The sequence below is a fragment of the Andrena cerasifolii genome, chromosome 13, assembly GCF_050908995.1.
Source record: "Andrena cerasifolii isolate SP2316 chromosome 13, iyAndCera1_principal, whole genome shotgun sequence".
Lineage (NCBI taxonomy): Eukaryota > Metazoa > Arthropoda > Insecta > Hymenoptera > Andrenidae > Andrena > Andrena cerasifolii.
Window position 1 is genome coordinate 9008710 of NC_135130.1, and position 18266 is coordinate 9026975.

At 49.6% G+C, this 18266-nt stretch overlaps 1 protein-coding gene across 5 annotated transcripts in view; it reads left to right on the forward strand.

The window, feature by feature from the left end:
* Window positions 1-18266, forward strand: part of Kdm3 (Lysine demethylase 3) — a 187974-nt gene that overhangs the window by 21208 nt on the left and 148500 nt on the right. For 3 of the 5 annotated variants that reach the window (XM_076824963.1, XM_076824965.1, XM_076824964.1), the window contains exons 2-6: window positions 7530-7781; window positions 9321-9434; window positions 13080-13328; window positions 13946-14030; window positions 14148-14236. In XM_076824963.1, the coding sequence (XP_076681078.1) occupies window positions 7530-7781; window positions 9321-9434; window positions 13080-13328; window positions 13946-14030; window positions 14148-14236 (789 nt within the window). The remainder of the gene's footprint in view (window positions 1-7529; window positions 7782-9320; window positions 9435-13079; window positions 13329-13945; window positions 14031-14147; window positions 14237-18266) is intronic. The other 2 variants (XM_076824966.1, XM_076824967.1) reach the window with 2 other exon arrangements.

Below are 18266 nucleotides of genomic sequence, written 5' to 3' on the forward strand. Positions count from 1 at the left end.
CAGCAATCCACGAAAACCTACTCCGAAATCTGTCCGAGTTCGCACGGAATGTCCCGGAAGCGCGATGTTTGCCGCGGTTACATCGGTTGCTGGTGATTTATTTGTCAGGTTAGACTGGCTAAGTGCGTAGCATTTGATCGATGAAGGATTACGTCTGGACTGGAATTGGGTGAAAACTCTTGGTGGCCCTGTTTCCACTGATTATTGGTACCTATTTGGGGCGTCCGGTGGGAGAGCGGAGATTATCGGAGCAGGCTCGAACGCGAGACAGCCAATTATCGCGTGTGCGCGATCGATAAAACCTCTCGTCCACCCCCTCTGGCGATCGTATCGGCGCGTTTGCCCGGGTCGATACTGATTTCGTTGGTATCTCGCGGAGCGGCTGTAATTTGATCGGTCTCTGGGTCCCTCGGTCCCTCGACCTGGGGGTAGCCGAGTAGCGCCAGGGGTAGAGGAGATCCGTTCGATCGGCTTGCTAGGCAACGCTAGGTGGCTAGAAAAAGAGGTCACCGGCAACCAGCCGCCGCCACGGCTCTTTTTCCTTCTGCTCGCTCCGCTCTCCGTCCGGCGCGGCGTTCCTCTCCGCGCGGCCTATTTTCGCGAAAATACACGAGCCCCCTCCCCCGTATGAAAAGCGCGCGCTGCGGCGAAACAGGGACAAAGAGGAGACCGAGAGAAACAGCGGCCGGAGGGAAGAGGGTCGACTCACTTCGACTCGACTCGGCTCGACTCCACCGATGGAGGCAGAGGGAGATGCAGATACCTAACGACGCCACGAGGAGTGGAAAAAAGATCTTTTGTCGAGAAGTGCGCGCCTCCCTCGTGTACCCACACCCCCGTGCCCACTCGTAATTCCCGGGGAAATAGGGTTCACGTTTCGACGAGAGCTCGTCCACGTACACATCCACTTTCTGCCGTGCGTACATTCCCGCGCACATTCTCTCGTCCCTCCTTCCTTTCTTATCCGATCTTTTTCTCCTCGCTCCGCGTGTCTCTGTTTTCCCTACTCTCTCTCTCTGTTTACTCGTCCCCTCGGGGTTTCCCTCGCGCCGCCAACGCGGGTTGGATAGTCGATCTCGCGGAGGACTTGGGTACGTAAGTACTTGGTTGCGAGATTTTAACGGGGACGCGACGCTCCCTGCGATCGAACGGTGCCAGGCTGTCCCCTTTTCCATTTTCGAATGCTTGAACTCATACTCTAGAAGGAAGTCGGCGTCGACGCGGCAGTCTCTATTCAAACGATCAGAATGTACTCCGACGAAAGCGCGACAGCGTTGAACTCACCGCGCGGAATTGCAGAGGAATTGCGGGAGCCGGGTCGAGCAATATCGAGATGCAAAGGGAGCTCGGCTCGCATTGTCCGCGTCTACCTGTCCTCCGCGACGACGTGCCCGTGTTCCCAGTTGTCAGTCGCCAGTTGCCAGTTCCCAGCGCGTTTCGCGGCATTGTGCAGCGGCACGGAACGCAGCCGCGAGCACGTGCGACGAATAAAGGCGAAACTAATGACACACTGAGGGATTCGGGACAGCCACGGCGCGAAATAAAGCCGGGAAACCGGGGGGAAGAATGGCCACCCGTGACTTTTCCCTGGCTCCCGCGCTCTTCCGGCCCCCGTCCCGTTGTACCTCCTCGCGGGGGACGTTTGTAACGCGGCGACAACTCGAAACAATGCCGGCGCGTTTCCTCCCTTTCGGTCGCTGGAGTCGCAGCCGAGGCTGGATGCCAGGGGAGCGCTGAAGTCTCTCAACGGACGAGTGACAGCGACGCGCTTCATTTCTCTTGCAATTTGTCGAACAGCGCGCGGAAAGTCCAAGTGTCAGAGATATTTCGGCACGGTAAGCACGAGAGAGAAAAAAATACATTTCCACCTGTCCGCGCCCGTAAACATTTCCCACTTGGACGCGCTGTCAAGGATATGCCTTCCGTTGTTCCTGTGCTCTGGTTTCCAGCATTTCACGCGAGTCGATCCGATATTCGATCGACAGACGTCGCGGTGACGCAAACCACCCTTTGAAGCCGCTTTCCGCGCGAACGGAATGCCGGCCTGTTTGTCGCGGCAAGCCAACTTTCCCCGTGTCCCTATTTTCCGGTGAACGCCGCCCCATTCTTCCCCTCTTTCGCCCCATTTTCCCGTTCGGAAACTTGCAGCTCTTCGGCAAGTTTAGCTGGCGATAGCATCGATTCTTTCTCTGTGGGGCACTTGTCGCGGAGATGATTCCACTTTTTCCTTCCTCCAGGCAACCGGTTGAATGTCGCTCGAGGAGGATTTCTTTCTTCCTTCCTCCCTTCCCGTACCTTCGGCTGGAGATTGGAGAATTTAAATGTGGCAAGTTCCGCGGGATGTTTAGAAATATGCGCTTCGAGATGGCAGCGCAACGCTTCCTTCACCGAAAGTTCGTTCCACCGCTAATCGCGGACTTGTTGCCCGTGCCCCTAATTGTCGAGCGTGTTCCGCAAAATCCGGAGGAACCTCGGGGATCGCGAAAGGGCATCGTAAAAGTGAACGTGAGCGAGAAACTCGAGAGCTGCCTCTAACGTAATTCTTAATGAGTCGTTGCGCAACGCGACGTCGTCCAACGGTCGTTCGATTCGATTCGATTCGACTCGGCTGGATTCGATTCCAATCTCGAGCTACTCGGTAGTTCTCGAAATCGTCTGGATCGTTGACCCTTGGACCGTGCAGGCCGCGTCAAAGTTTCTTTGTACGGTTAGTCATTTTCCAGTGAGCGAGAAAACACCGGATAGGGTAAAGTAGCCGAATATGAGACACATTTCTTAATTATTATTACTATTTATTAAACGGGAATTCCCATGGTGTACAAAAGAAAAAGCAGACAAGTTCAATGTGCAGAGTCTGAGCGCTAAAACCGTGTCCCCGGTTTCTTGAAAACATCTAAGAACAGTTTTATTAAAATTCGATACACGTTTTAAAAGAATAATATGTATTCTTTAGCAACCTACTGAAAAGTACTGCAACAAAGATTTGGTCTTCATAATAAAATAAGAACGAAAGTCATTCAAATAAGGCGAATGTCCCAATTTCTGCTCATGTCCCCATTTCTAAACATTTCGTACTTTTCTTATTATTATATGCGTCACGTTTGTACTACAGTTGCAAGAAAATAATTCTAAATTATTTAAAAATTTTATTACAGCATTATATATTTAATTATAAATTACTAATAGTTAAGCATCTTGAAATATCTTTCTTAAATAGTTTTTCAATTGGTTGATTTATTATTAAAGAATTAATCAATTACTCTGCAAATTTTCATCGCAAACAAATTTTTTACACATTCTTCATGACGAGTTACCTCTTAAATCAGCAGAAATTGGGACATTCGCCTTACGCAGATAAATTAAATTGCTTCCTAATATGAGACCTAGTTTGTTTTTTCCTGAAACTTACTTTTTCTTTATTTCCTTATAAATTCGGCATGTGAAATCTATTTCCTCACTACCGCTGTCTTCGTAGGCCCACCACCGAGGTCTTCATGGGCCCACCACGCCCATCGTAACACTTTATACGCACACTTAACCTATTGTTCACCTAGCACATCTGAAGAATAAAGACCTGTGCAAAACAAGCGTTCTGTATCATAATTTTCTATCTTAATCACTTTCATCGTTCAGAACAATTTCTTCTTCACTCTTATCGGTTGAACTTTCGCGGGTCTCATATTCGGAAACAATAACACGATAACTACTAAGTAGCTTCGAAGTTAAGTCTGCATCATTTAATGCTATACAACTAGTAAGCCTTAACCTCCATTGCAAGCACTGTACAACAGTATCTGTAAAAATCATTACCCACTTACCACTTTAGAGGTATTTGTAATTTCATCTAACCACTCCAAAAACTTTCTGCAACGTATTTCAGAAATATGTGCTTGCTCAAGACGCTCAATTAATTACAATGTCACTGTGCAGACAAAGCAACAAATGCACAGTTAGTTAGTAAATAGGGCAGATGTCCCATTTACTGTCAGTGTCCCTATTACTGCCACTTTATCTATTTCACTTTAAAAAAAACGTAACGTATGAAGAATAGACGTATAAAGAATGTACTACAATAATAAGAAGAACAGTCCCAAATTTATGATAAATTCTTTTTTACGCTATTCTTCATACGTTGCGTGTTTATTAAATAAAATAAATGAAGTGGCAGCAATAGGGGCGCTGGCAGTAATTGGGACATTTCCCCTGCATAGCATCGCTGTGACATTCAAGAGTTCTGTAGCGGAGATAAGCTGGGGTCTCGTATTAGAAGAGACTCGAATTATTACCTGAAACTTGATCCGAAACATTTTCCCTGACATCGCTAACGATCGCTTCGATTCTGTACAGCGTCGAAGCTTTCACGCGAGAGATCCTACGAGACCCGTGTTCGAAATATCCCAGCACCGGTTATAGCAGCAACGACCAACGCATGGCTGCTATCTCTGCTCTAGAATCTTTGGGGCAACGCGGCTCTTTTCCATGCCTCCGGTCGTTAGGCGGACGGAAGGTTGGAACGGCGGCGATTAACGTCACGGAAGCTTCGAGGGGGCTCGGCCGGTGGTTCTTGGACACGGTTTAAATATTTACAGGTCATTGAGAAGCGTAGAAAAGGGCCCGGAACAGTGTGTAGCGAGCGGTGGAGGGAACAATAGCACGCGCGCACCGTTCCCTTTCAATTCCCGTCTGTTGCGCGAGACGAGACGAGGGAAACGCGAAACGTGAAACGCGAGACGGACCGCGACGGCGCGCGTCGCGTCGGGCCAAAGGGTAGGGGATAAGGGGAGATAAATCGTGGTCGAAGGTGGTGTCCCTAGTGGGGGGGGGGGGAGGGAAGGTTCGCGTCCCCAGTAGGAGAAGGTTGTGGTAGGTCGCGAGACCAAAATGGACGACGATCGGTTGCCTTGGCAACGGATTGGGCGGAGCCACAACGTCCGAGGGGGGCGGAGCCTCTACGCCTTGGCGGCCATTATTGATCCCCACTCCGACAGGTATCGCCGCCTGGCGGGCAAACCTTCAACAACCGGATCCTCGTTTTCCCCGCGCTTTTCACGGACCGCTCGCTTTTCCTGCCTTCGACAAAACCCAACACCATGCCAGGAAAAACTGGTCCCAGCTTGGAGCTTTCATTTTCCCAGAATAATCCATACGCTGAACGCGAGACACCGGCGTAAATGGACCCTTTGATGCCGGAGACGCGTCCTTTAGCAAACATTTATTCCAAAATGCAAATGGACCGGTTCCACCCGATTCGTCGCGCGTTCCCGTCGCTGCGAGTTCCGTCAGTAACGAAAACACTGACGTTATCGCCGCGCAATAATCGCCGGCCGCGTGTATACCGCATAATTAGCTCGGGAGTTTGTGCGCTAATTAGCTGTGCCATCTGCGGGCGCAATTACTCAGGCTGCGCCAGGCCTTCCGAAAGGTCGACGAAAGAATAAGACGAACGAATAGTCGCGCGGGGGCCGAAATGCTCTTCGCAAAGTGCTCGCGCAAACGGCACTTGAGCGCTCGCATTACAAGCGCCGCGCCGGCCTCGAGGACCTAAGTAGTAGCGCCTATTAATGTTGATTTATCGTTTAATTGACCGCCGCGCCGGATCACGCGTGTGCCTTTGAGTTTGCTGAGCCGCGTGGGAGGGTTGTTGCGGGAGCTCGTGCGGCAGTTTGTTGACTTAGCCGTAGAATCAACGTAAACATATTTGGATGGGCCAGACGGCGTTCCACTTCAGGCTTCCATCAATGGGACCGGTAGAAATAGAGTGACCTCCAGTCTTAGGATTCTCACGTTCTTTTCAGCGTGCCCCGTCTGGATGCTCTAACGCGTTAACCCTCGAGCGGGCGCGCTTTCTCAACTCCGTTCGCCGATCTCCGTGTTTCCTTCATTAGGTCTCGGTAAGACAAACATTCTCTCCGAGCGATCGTGTGTTTCAAGAACCCTCTATGATGCTTGTGCCAGTTGATTTTCATATTTGATGTTAATAATGTTTTACGTATACTATTTTTGTGTTTTTAAATAAATTTACTGCGTTTTTGGATACATTGGTAATATTTTCCCGTCGCATTTAAGTTAAGTTACCACTGTCAACGGAGAAACCGTTTCTGAAGTGTAATAAGGAGGCTGAAATGATTATTTTCAACTGATGAACCGAGTTCACCACGCACCTGCTCGTGTACCTCTCATTGGCGCGCCCGCCCGAGGATTAAGAGTGGTACCAAGTCGATGAAAATTTGTGAGAATGTTCCTTCTAATCTTCCTGATGTGCTCCAAAAATTTTAAACGAATTCATACAACGGTTGCTGAGTTACAACGATTTTAATTCGCACTGATTTTACACGTACTCTTATGGAAAGAGACGACCTTTACAGATAAAACAGCTGAAAAAGTGTTGAAGAAATGGTACCAATGTTTTCAATTTTTTTGTACGCGTAGTATACGAGTAGATGAAAGTATCTGCCGAGTTTCAATTGTTTTCACTACACCGTTTTAAAGAAATAAATTATAACTTGAGAAGATTGTGAATTCAAGGCATTTTCACTGCCAAAAGTTTAGCAGATAATGCTTGAGAAAGCATTTGTATAGTGAAAAATACCTTCCTAGGAGCAAAAATAAGACTCCAACTGTCCTTCGAGGTCCTTACATCTAGATTTACTATGCGTAACGCAGAGATATTCAAGTACTTCAAGTTTCATATACTTTTGTCTAATATTGTACGTCCTTAATGCGTTTGCCTACTTTAACGCCTGGCTGCGTTTCACCCACTTCCCTGTTTCTCGTCCACCCGCGCTGTGTGGAGGTAAGGAAATCTCGAGCGAAAATAAGCAGGGTCGCGTGGCATCGCCTCTCGAACTTTTTTCTGGCTACTTCCCTGTCGCATTTCTACCGGCGATTGTGCAGATAGTCCGGTGTTGCTGGCCGTAACGAGGCCGGAAATACCTTGTGGCAATCGAAGCTGGTCAGTTTCATCGGGATGCTTGACACGGTGATCGCGTTTAATAGTCGACGCGCAGGCCGACCTTCAATTAGCGATCGCTCGTTGCTACTTGTTCCCTGGCGTCGAATTTATCGCGTTAACGAAGCCCCGGAGTAAACCGACCGTGAGAATTCACCGTTCCATCCTCGATCACCCCTTTAACGTCGTCCCCGCTCGCGGTGTATGAATAATGGATATCATTAATCGGGGCAACGTCAAGCTTCCGTTCCTTGCCTCCGCTTTCCAGTTTTTTTCCCCGTCGCGTCGTTTTACGATCAAAGAATCGCATTATCGACTCCCCTTTCCTTTTCACGATCGAGCGCGCGGCGACACATCGCCGCTAAATAGAAGGGGCTTTAATGTAGGTCAAAGATGAATCCCCGTCGCTGGTTAGCGGCCTCGGGAATAGAAATGTCTCTGTCGCTGGCGGTAAGAATAAGGTCGAAGTTGAACGGTTGTTTAGCGGGGTGAAAGACGATCGAAATGCCAGTAGACGCGCGGAGCCATCGAACCGTGGCGTTCGACGGATTCGTGACTTTAACGGTGGTGTTTCTTACAGATCCTCGTGGAATACGACGACGTAGAGTGGCAAAGAAGAGAATGGCTATCGCCGCACAGGGACGCGGTGTTCTCGTTCTTCCTGGTGGAGAAAGGTCTTTACTGGGCCGAGCGACCAGATCCAAGGCACGCCAGCCTCATCGCCATCGATCACCACAACCACGCGAATAACAACCACCACCATCACCGTATCAACGGGAAACCCCTGAGGGGTGCCACCGCTGTCGCGAACACGGTCGCCTGGCCAGCTCTCGTAAGTCTGCCGGTGTTCTTCCATTCGCCTCGCAGCTTCTTCCAAGTTCGCCTTATCGATTAGTCCAGCCCTCCACGACTTTCACGCCCACGCCTCGCGAGTATCGTCGACGCGAGGCTTCCAAACTGTCCACCCTCGCGAGAACGTGTTCGGAAAATTGCAATCTCAAGTTTCCCGGCGGATTTCCATAGAAACTGCCCGCAATCTTGCCGGCGTCTAGAGCCACGGTTCCCTGTTCTGTGGACCCGACTTTTAATCGCAATTAGCCGGAAATGTAGAGACGCGGTAGCGTCTCGACGCCAAGTACATGAAAGACACCCTGTATATGTCGACTGTCGCTACCGCTATCATTTACTCGTCGTTTCGGCTAATCTGACCTTACCTGAAACTTATTTCATTAATATCTCATCACGCCAGCAATATTTCATAAATTTAAAGGCGTTTTTCTGATGTAGACCGCGTATAAGCTTTCGAATGAGACGAAATTCAATAAAATCGGTGCACGCATGACAGAGATATCGTAATATCGTCTCATGGATCTGTCGGAAACGGTAAGATTTTGTTTTTCTTCTCCAAGAAAATTTTCGTCAGTATAATACGTATACGCGTTACACGCATATCTCCAGACAAAACGAACTAACACATGTTTCGTTCGTCAATCTCTTTCTTCGCTATGCAAACCACTCCAAATTTTGCCAGCTTACCGTCAAGTTATAATCAAATTAGATAAGTTGTCAAAATTTGAGATGCCACGTGTTTTTACAAATATGTATCGTTGTACCATTGAATTGCAACCAAAATGCAGTCTGAAACACAAGGTAAGTTGGCCAAATTTCAAATACAACATGTTTGTATATCATCAAACTGTTTTTAATTTGTATTATATTACTGGAACTAGTAAAACTGTTAAACGTCATTTTAAAAGTAGAAAAAAATACGCCAAGTACATGAAAAAAATAGAAGGTAATAATAAATATAATATTAAAAATTACCTGAAGTCATTCCCTACTATGCAAATTATCTTTGTAAAAAGAAGTGAGGTCCCCATAAAGAACTTGAAGAAAGTAAAAAAATTACGCCAAGTACATGAAATCAAATAAATCACAAAAATAGAAGGTAATAATAATAAAAGAAAGAAAAAAGATGTGAAATCAAAATGAGCTGCAAGTACATAAAGGTGCTTTCCAACTGCGCTTATGACACAACTACATATACTATAAAAAATGTGTTAAACAATATTAAGCAGATATATTATTATACAAATAAATATTTTAATAATAATAAAAATTTTATTCAAAATACTTGACGCCTTTATGTACTTGCAGCTGATTTTGATTTCACATCTTTTTCCTTTTTCTTATTATTATTATCTTATATTTTTTGTGATTTATTTGATTTCATGTACTTGGCGTAATTTTTTTACTTTTTTCAAGTTTTTTTACGGGGATTTTCATTACCCGTCGCGGGTCGGCGACTAATCGAATAGCGAGCGAAGAACGAGCGTGCTCTAATTGTCGGTCAACTGGAATCCACTTGCAGACATTCTACCCCCTGGTGGCGCGTGCCGAGCTACCGGAAGACGCGATGCCCCTCGAGTTTATGCAGGATCGGAGGTTGGACTTTGTCGACTACTCCAAGCTGAAACAGTTCACCGTGAGTATTACCATGCCTACTATACCCCCTAGCTTGTTGAATTCGTCGCGTCGCGGGCAAGGATTAAGCGGGTAGGTACGTTTTCCACTCTGTCTCGAGTATTCTAAAACGGCCCAGTTCTATACTCTGCAGCTTCTCACTGATTAGGCACGATAGGGTTCCTGGCCGATTAATAGCCACGCGAGTTTCCTCGGGCGGCCAAGCCACTTCACAACTGGCAAGTTACTTCGTTAGGGAGGAGAGGAAACTTGGGAACAAGTTCCGAGGCTGTTGACCTATCCGACAGGCTCCGGGGAGTCGTTGCTGCGTCTGCGTGTAATCTTTCGGGGGGCGATGATCCTAGGCGGCAGCCGAACCTCGCGATTAGGTCAACCAGACCCTGGCTGACGGGTTAGCAGTGACGCGTGGTATTTCGATGAATTATTGCGCTCGAAATGGGAGTGGGTACTCGTGGATCCGAGGCTCTCGACGAGTTGGCTGATCCCACGAGCTAAACAATCGTGTTTCCCAATAATCGGAAGTTCGCGTTCGCCCCTCGAGCAGAAACGGTAAATAGCCCCGTCTATCAGCAGCGATAAATCGATGAGTGAATCCTCGCCGACCAGTGGGTGGGGCGGTCGAACGTGCTCGAAAAAGTTTTTACGTCGGAGCTCGCGGGCGTGGATGCGGGGAATTGTTTCCAAGTAATTAAACTAGCGGAACTTTTACCGTTAAAAGTTTACCCAGGTTCGCGGGGACTGTAAGTGGTTCACGTGCGCCGAGAAGTTTCGCCGAGACCCCGGTCAGGATCAGCTGCAACGGAGTTTCGTGCACCCGATCCTGGCTGGTTACTAGGGCTGTTCGAGTACTCGAATATTCGAGTAGCTTGAAATCCGGACCGAGTCGAGACTCGGTTTCCGAGCCGAGCCGAGTACTCGAAAGAAGCGAGCGGCTCGAATAGAACCGAGAACTCGAATTTTTTCGAGCGGCTCGAATAGAACCGAGTAGCTTGAATAGAACCGAGAACTCGAATTTTTTCGAGCGGCTCGAATAGAACCGAGTAGCTTGAATAGAACCGAGAACTCGAATTTTTTCGAGCGGCTCGAATAGAACCGAGAACTCGAATTTTTTTGAGCGGCTCGAAGAAAACCGAGCGGCCAAAAGAACCGAGCGTAGTTTGAAGCTTGAATGTTTCGCATATTTTAGAATATGTTTATATACTTGATAATGGTTTGTAATGATTATTATTATTATTACTTCGACTTTATTTATTTCCAATAGTTAGAGAATACTTTCATTTGCAGTTTACATTTTAATTACTCACATGCTTGAATGTTTGCATTGATCCACCGAAAAAATTGATGTGATCCAAGTAGGAATTGGCAACGCAGACGATCCGATTTCTCGCTTTTCTTCGAGCTACTCGGTTCTCTCGAGGCGCCCGCTTTTTTCGAGTACTCGGCTCGGTTCGGTTCTTCGAGCCGAGTCAGGCTCGGCTCGCTTGTTCCGAGTACTCGAACAGCTCCACAGTGGTTACGCATTAAACACGATCGCCGTGGAATTAGCTTCCACTCGACGGGGTGAACGCCGCGTCGCGGCGGCGTGTCTCCCTTCAACCGGCCCACCCGTTCAATTCCGAACTGCTGCGAACACTGCTGTCGGCCATGTTAAGCTTTTGCGGTCCGAATTAGTTCCCGACGACATCTTCGGGTCACTGGAAATCGCTGATGCCTGGCCATCGCACGCTGGCCAATCGATTTCCGATAGCCGCGGCCGCACTTTCTCTCTGCCTCGATGCGACGACGCGGAGCGGAAAGAATTTGAGGTAAAGGGGACGACGCGAAGCGAGAAAATAGGAGAGCAACTGTGCAACAACGTGGCATGCGGCGGGAGGTGAAGAAATGGGTAACGATACTTGAGGGGAAAGAACAAAGAGCAAACGAAAAGAGAGGAGATGACGAGTAGGAATAAGCTGGAGCGAAAGCGCGGAGGAGAGGGAAGGAGGCGGAATGGTTTAGCGGAGGTAAGAAGAGGGCAGCAGAAAGGAGAAGAAAGATGATCGTAGGTGTGGAGGAAGGAGCTCGAGAAGGTATCTCGGAATTGGTCGGCCGCGGCGCAGAAGAGCGACGAGTCTGCTGACCCTGAACTATAAATGCAACGGGTTCTTTCTGCCGGCTGTTCCTCGGGCTCGGGGCGCATACCTAGCTGCACGCATACCGAGGGGACCGTGTGGATGCGCCGCGACGACACGTACGTCCCGGAAAGAACCGAACACGTGGGGATTCGTTCGCGGATATCTACCGCGGAGCTTCACCGAGAGCCGCTTTGCTCGTGTTTCCCTGGCAGCTGCCTCTGCCGGTTTGGTGACTCGTGTCCGGGACCGCTCGTCCACCAACGTCGCCCCGAACGCGTTGGAGAATGGCCAACGCGAGGCGCCAACATATTCCCGTTCTGCCTAACGGTCCTTGGCCGCGCAACCATCGCGACACGGCCTTTATGCCTTTCTTTCGTCTCGTTCCCCGCTTTTCCGCTCCAAAGATCGCCGGGAACGTCTGCCATCGCTTCCTTTTTCTCCTTCCAACATTCGACTCTGCCTAAGCAGAGAGGATCGTCCGTTTTCTCCTCGATCGCCAGCACACCGAGGTCCCTAATTTTAGGATAGCTCCCAGAAGGAGAAGCGCTAGGTACGCACAGTGTTCACCGTTGGAATAATGGGAGCCGCGCGTGCAAGCGTGAGAAATTGATTCCCTCGCCCGACGCTGATGCCAGGTACGCGCGACGTCAGGCAAATCGTCGGCGCGCGTCGCGTCGCAGCGGTCGAGCCGTTAAGTGCTCCCGACGCTTCGCTAATAGCGTTATAATTGCCGTTATATTACTGCCATTATCGTGCACCGCCGTCATGCTTGGCACCGTGATTGCACAACGCGTCTGACGTAACGGGCGCGATGATGACGTAACGAGACGCTGACGCAACGATCGTGCTTGCATTCACCTACACGCCGCCGATGGGAAAGCATCGCCCGAGACAACTCCGCCGATCGCTGCAGGCACTTGCACAACCAAGATCGTGCTGGGGTACACGCTCCGCGTTAAACGGGAGAAATACGAGATCGCGTAGACGCTGTTACCCAGTGACCCTACGATCGGCGTGGCTTATCGGTTTTAATAAAAGGAGAAAAGTATCCGCTCGCCGCGGCCGGAGAGATAAGATTCACTTTGGCGGCGAGGCGTAGACGCTTAATGAAACGAGGCGACGCGCCACGCCGGAGAAGAATTGATCACCCAATTACCACGCCGAGTATCGCATCAGATACCGCCTCGTGGAAGCTCTGGTATAAACCACCTATAAGATAGAAAGTGATCAATGGCCAGGGGCCAGGCCTCCTCCGCGTCCTCTTCTTCCATCTTCCTCCTCTTCCTCCGCGAAGGACAACGAACGTTCTTCTTTTCTTTTTTTTTCCCCCCGGCCGAGTTGGCCACGATCGACCGTCGAAGCCGCGCGAAGCGAATTAATTCCCTTCCGACGACGCCGACGGTTCCCCACCTCGATGTACGTGGCCTTCTTTAGAAATCTAACGACTGAATCGAATCAGTTTCTTGCCGCAATAAATTCTCCCCGGGAAAAAGCACAGGAAGCCATCGTTACCATCGGTTTTTTTCTTCTAGCGTTTCTCGCCGAAGGCTCATAAACGAGGCTTCAACCGGTTGTCGTTTTTGCAGCAGGACTGGGAGCTGACGAAGGGCTCGGTGCCCTGGGCGAGCGCCGTAAGGCGATGGGCCGAGATGCAGGACGGGCAGAGGATCCTGCTGACCACGCCGAGCGTCCTGGTTGGCTTCAGGGTCGAGGTTTATCGGGCCGAGGGCACCACGCAATGGTACACTGCCGTAATTGTCGGCTACAACGAGTCCACCAAGGTGAGACTTACTCCGTCACTGCCCTTTTCGCTTCCTATCGCTCCTTCAGCCGAATCCACTCAGCTCGCGCCGTCTAGGTCCGCGATTCTTACAATTAGACTTTCACTTTGCACGAGGAAAAGCGGCAACGGACTGGCAGCGACAAAGTCCTTGGTCGTCAAAGTTTTGCGCAAGGTCCCCGCGATCGTCGATCGGTCGGGCACGGTGACAGACGCGGCTGGGATCGTGATACGTCTTAACGAGCAGTCAGTCCATCGACTGGGACGATCTTTAACCCCCGTAAATTGGCAGACACGCCGCGCTCGGCGACAAGAGATTGTCAGGTTGCTTCTGCTCGAAGCGAGACGTCTGCTCGCGGCAGCCATAAATTGCTCATGAAAAAGATTTATCGCCCGTTCGCGAGTGCGTAGCTTGATGTTTCAATCCAGCAGCCACGTGAAAATGAAAGATCCCTTTCCTGTCGCCGGTCCCCTCTCGACGCGTCGCTCCGGCAAGAAAACGCGACTCCCACTTCACGGGATCGCGGAAACATCGATGAATAATTGATCGCGCGATCTACCCTCGAATAATCCACGTCCTCTGGCGCTGAATCATAGCGGGTGCGTATGCAATTACAGGACTTGACCGTCACCGACGACACGGTTCTCGAGGATCACAACGAGGACCCCAGCTTAGTACAAATGCGGCTGATTGGCGACGGAGGTGAGTCCATCTGACGATCGATCCAGCCGGAGAGACGGCAGGTTTCGGTAGCTCGGCAACTGAGACAGAAGAGTACCTGTGTCTGAATAAAAACGAGAAACCCTTTGTTTTCCGCAGTCGTGGAGAGTATCATGAGAGGCGAGGTCGTCGGCATGACACCGAGGAGGTCGAGGTCGTCGACTGCTCTGACGCACGCGCTCGTTGTGGTGAGTGAAATTCTATTCCGTTCTATTATTAAATCGCTATGTAGTTTACGATAATAGGTGACTGCCTGGCAGCAGTGTGTCACGCTGCACTTTTCGTTCTTTCCTGCACTATATTTAAGCCTAACCGTGGAAACTCGCGCGCGTTCCGGTGGCAGCTCGATCGACTTATGCGCTGCTACTTACACAGAGTATTCGGCTCCGCGGGTAGCGGAGCAGACACAGACGGTTCCCACTCGTTAGTGGCTCCGGAATAGCGAGCGTTTGCGAAAACGCCAGCAGACAGTAGTTGGCGGTATCGAAAGGAAAGAACAAGTTTCCGCCGATGGCTCGCAGCGGACCGTTAGCTTGATTAATGCCTGTCCAAGTTCGTGACGTCGCCTTTCGCAATTTCCATCGCTCCGAGTCACGAATCGAGAGGCACCATAGCACCGTCCAAGTAAACGCGTAACTCGAGCAGAGATAGGGCCGCTCGGCTCGCCTTTAAGCGCGGTTTATTCCATTATTTAGCGATGCCCGTGAGTCGTGTCTTTGCACTCGGCGTCGAAGGAGATTTCAGCGAATAGCTCCTAAAGAAACGGACAAACGGTCGCTGCCATTACTCCGTTCCTCTACCCCACCCCTCTGCCGGCTCTAGAATAGAATTCTATGTCACAGAGGTCGTCTCATTAATATTTCCGCTCGCCAAGTTTGCCATAGACAGTCTTTACTCCGCGCTACGTATCCTCGGTTTAATTTTAAAAGAGTACGAACGAACGAGTCCGTCCCGTGGCCTGGAAACTCTTCCGTCCTTGGGTGACGAAACTTTCGCACCTGCGAGATAACGAGCAGAGTAACTTTCGACGTATCGGGCCGCGTGTTATCACCTTATCGTTCGTCGCCGTGAACCCAGGCCGCTCGCGGGGACGTCTTTGTTTTGTTCGACGCGCGTCGAGCGTCAGCCTTCGAGACAAGAGAGAGAATCGCTGGACCAGAGGAATAAGCGAGAAACGAAGCAGGGGAGGAGCAGAGAAGAAACACGTCCGCGCGCGAACCGACCGCTTCCCTTTAATGCGGCGAATCAATAAAGTCGTGTTTGCGGCACCCTCGAGCTTTCAGGAATCGGGAATAGAGCCCAGCCCGTTGCTACATTGGCGGCCGACTTCCGTTCCTCCTAAACACGATTGCCCCACCTTCTTCGCGTCCTCTTCGCTCGATTTCCTGGCCAGACTTCCCGGCTAATCGAACACGCCAGACAGCCTCCTCGAGCGGGAAGACCGTCGTCATCAACAGTCCCGAACTTCTGCTCCCGACGAGCGCTCGAACTTACTTTCTATCGGGATTTTTCGTGGTCAGACAGCTCGAGGGACTCGCGACTTTAAGAAATCTGCGCATTCGATCGCAAAGGGAGCCTGGGAAATGATAATCCGAAGGCATCTTCCAAAGTTGCAAGACTGAACCGTTGAACCTGGTTGCCCCTTGGTCCCTGACGTTTCGACGACTGGAAACTTTCTATCGTTAGCGAGCAATTCTCCGAAAGTTTCGATTCCGACGTGGCCGGGGTTACCGACGTCTGCAGCAAGAGTTATTCCCCCCTTTGAAATTTCTTCCTGCCCCCGGACGAAACTTCCATCCCGAAGAACTCCGGATTCTCTTCATCCGTCCACCTTACAATCTCGTTAATACGAGAGAAACCTTCCAGCCAGCCCACCCGCGACTGTTCTGCAAATTTCATTTTCTTCGCGTGGAATCCGCTAGCCGGCCAGGCTGCGATTACCCAACCCAGGGATCGACTGGAACCCAGCCCGAAAATTGCGTTTCGCCACCCGTTAACTTGAAACCAACCACGGCCTGGAAGCCCTAACGGTCCGGGCTCGCGTTTCACGCGGCAAAAGGGGACGCGCGTTTCTCGCACGTCCCTGTCGAGGATTCTTCGCTGGAGAAACTCCGAGAAGATCGTCTCCTCCGTTGAATTTTTGCAGCGCGTGCTGCAGGCGGAGTCTGTCGGAAGGCCGGGCGGAAAGTCGGCGGAATTCGCGACTCGCGGTATACTGCTTGGCCCGAAGGCCCCAAGTCGGCAAGTTTCGAGCTGGCTTAGACGAGTTGGAAAACTCGCCGAAAGGGATTAAACCAGCGACCGCTCCGCTCGTAATGGAACTTGCTCTGCAGTTTGGAGACGCTTCTTGGAAACGACCATTACGGCCACTTTAAAGGCTGCTCGGCGAACAAACGCTCGTCCGGAATATCATCGAAAAGTATCGGTTTACCGTTAGCGCGCGTGCCGAGGTTGATTAACAATCGAGCCGAGCAGCAGCCGAGACAGGTCGATTCATCCCAATGGCAAATATCGGGCAAACACCCCGGGCCGGCGCACAGTGGGCCGGATTTAAAATTTGGCGCCTTTTGGGTCTTTCTTTTAAGGTATCGGAATAAAATTTGCGCCAAAAAATAGGACTAAATTATTCCTTTAAAATGGTGTATATTTTTTACATTTATTTATTTATTTTTCAATTTTTTTAACTTATTTGTGATAGAAAAAAATTCATTCTGTTTATTTGGGACTTTATTTAATGCCCTTTTCAGTAGTTTAAATGGAATGTTCGGGAAACTTTTCGTTTCCAAGTTATAAGCAAAACTCTATAAAAAAATCGAAAAAAATATCGTTTTGTTTAAATTAAAGATCACTTTTGTGCGCTAAACATCATCTTCTATTAGTAATTAATGTAAATGATGTGTTGAAAAATAATTCTAAATATATTGAGGAAATTTCCGATATTTTTTAAAATTGACAAAGAATATCTTTCAAGTCCCAACGAGTCCCAACTTCTAATCAATTGGAATATTTTCAGTACACCCTCCTCTACATAATTATGTAAAAACCACATCCTACTTCGTCCTACTTTAAAAATTGTAACTGTTTAAACTAATAGAAGATGATGTTCAGCGCATAGAATTGGTCTTTAATTTAAACAAAACGATATTTGGCTGCATTCATTTATTATTCGACTTTTGCTTATTACTTGGAAACGAAATGTTCCCCGCACATTCCATTTAAACTATTGAAAAGGGCATTAAATAACGTACCAATGAACAGAATTAATTTCTTTTCTATCACAAATAAGTTAAAAAAAAAATGAAAAATAAATAAATAAATAAATGTAAGAAATATTAAATTATACATCATTAGAAAGGAATAATTTTTCCCTATTTTTTGGCGCAAATTTTATTCCGATATGTTAAAAGAAAAGACCCAAAAGGCGCCAAATTTTAAATCCGGCCCACTGTGCGGCGAGGGGGTTGGCTCGCCGCCAATCTCGCCGGGACTCGCTCAAGTTCACCCGGAATGTTCGACTCGTAAACTTCCTCATGTCTCTACGTTAGGTACCCCTCTCTGCAGCCCTCTCTCCCTGCCGTTTTCGTCGGCCTCGTCTCATCTTTATACTTGCCTGGATATCTAGCCGCTTTAGAGGGTCGTTCAACCAATAGGGGTGGTTGGCCGAGTCTGCAGCAGGAGCACGAAAGAAAACGACCGGGGTCTCGTGGCACGTGGGAGGACGGCGAGGGTGGGCTGGGTGGAGCGGCGAAGCTGGAACGGAATAAAACGGGAGGGTGGCTACGGCGAGAGGGGAGAATGCAGGCCTGGGGGTTAGAATGGCAGAAAGAGAAACGTGCAGGGCGCCAGGGGCTGAGCGGGCGAGGGGGAGATAGGGGCTGAAGCTGCGAACCCAGAATGGGAATCGGCACTCGAGAATGGCGAAAGGGGGTGCGTAGCGTGGAAAATAGGTGGGGCAGGGGTGGCTGGCTGGATAGGGTTGGGGCGGCGGTCGGTAGCTGTATTGATTCTCGGGCAGGTCACGCTGGTGGGGGCGCGGATAGTGGGGGTGGCTGGTGGTTGGCGCGAAACACATCCCTGCCCGGCCGGAGCTAACGCAAAACATCAGCCAGCGAATTGGTTAATTTCGTTGCCGAACTAGCTGGAATTTCTGCGAGTTCCGTCTTGCCAGTCGACACCCCTTGCCGCACGCCCTCGATGCTGGCCCGCTTTTTAGCCGCT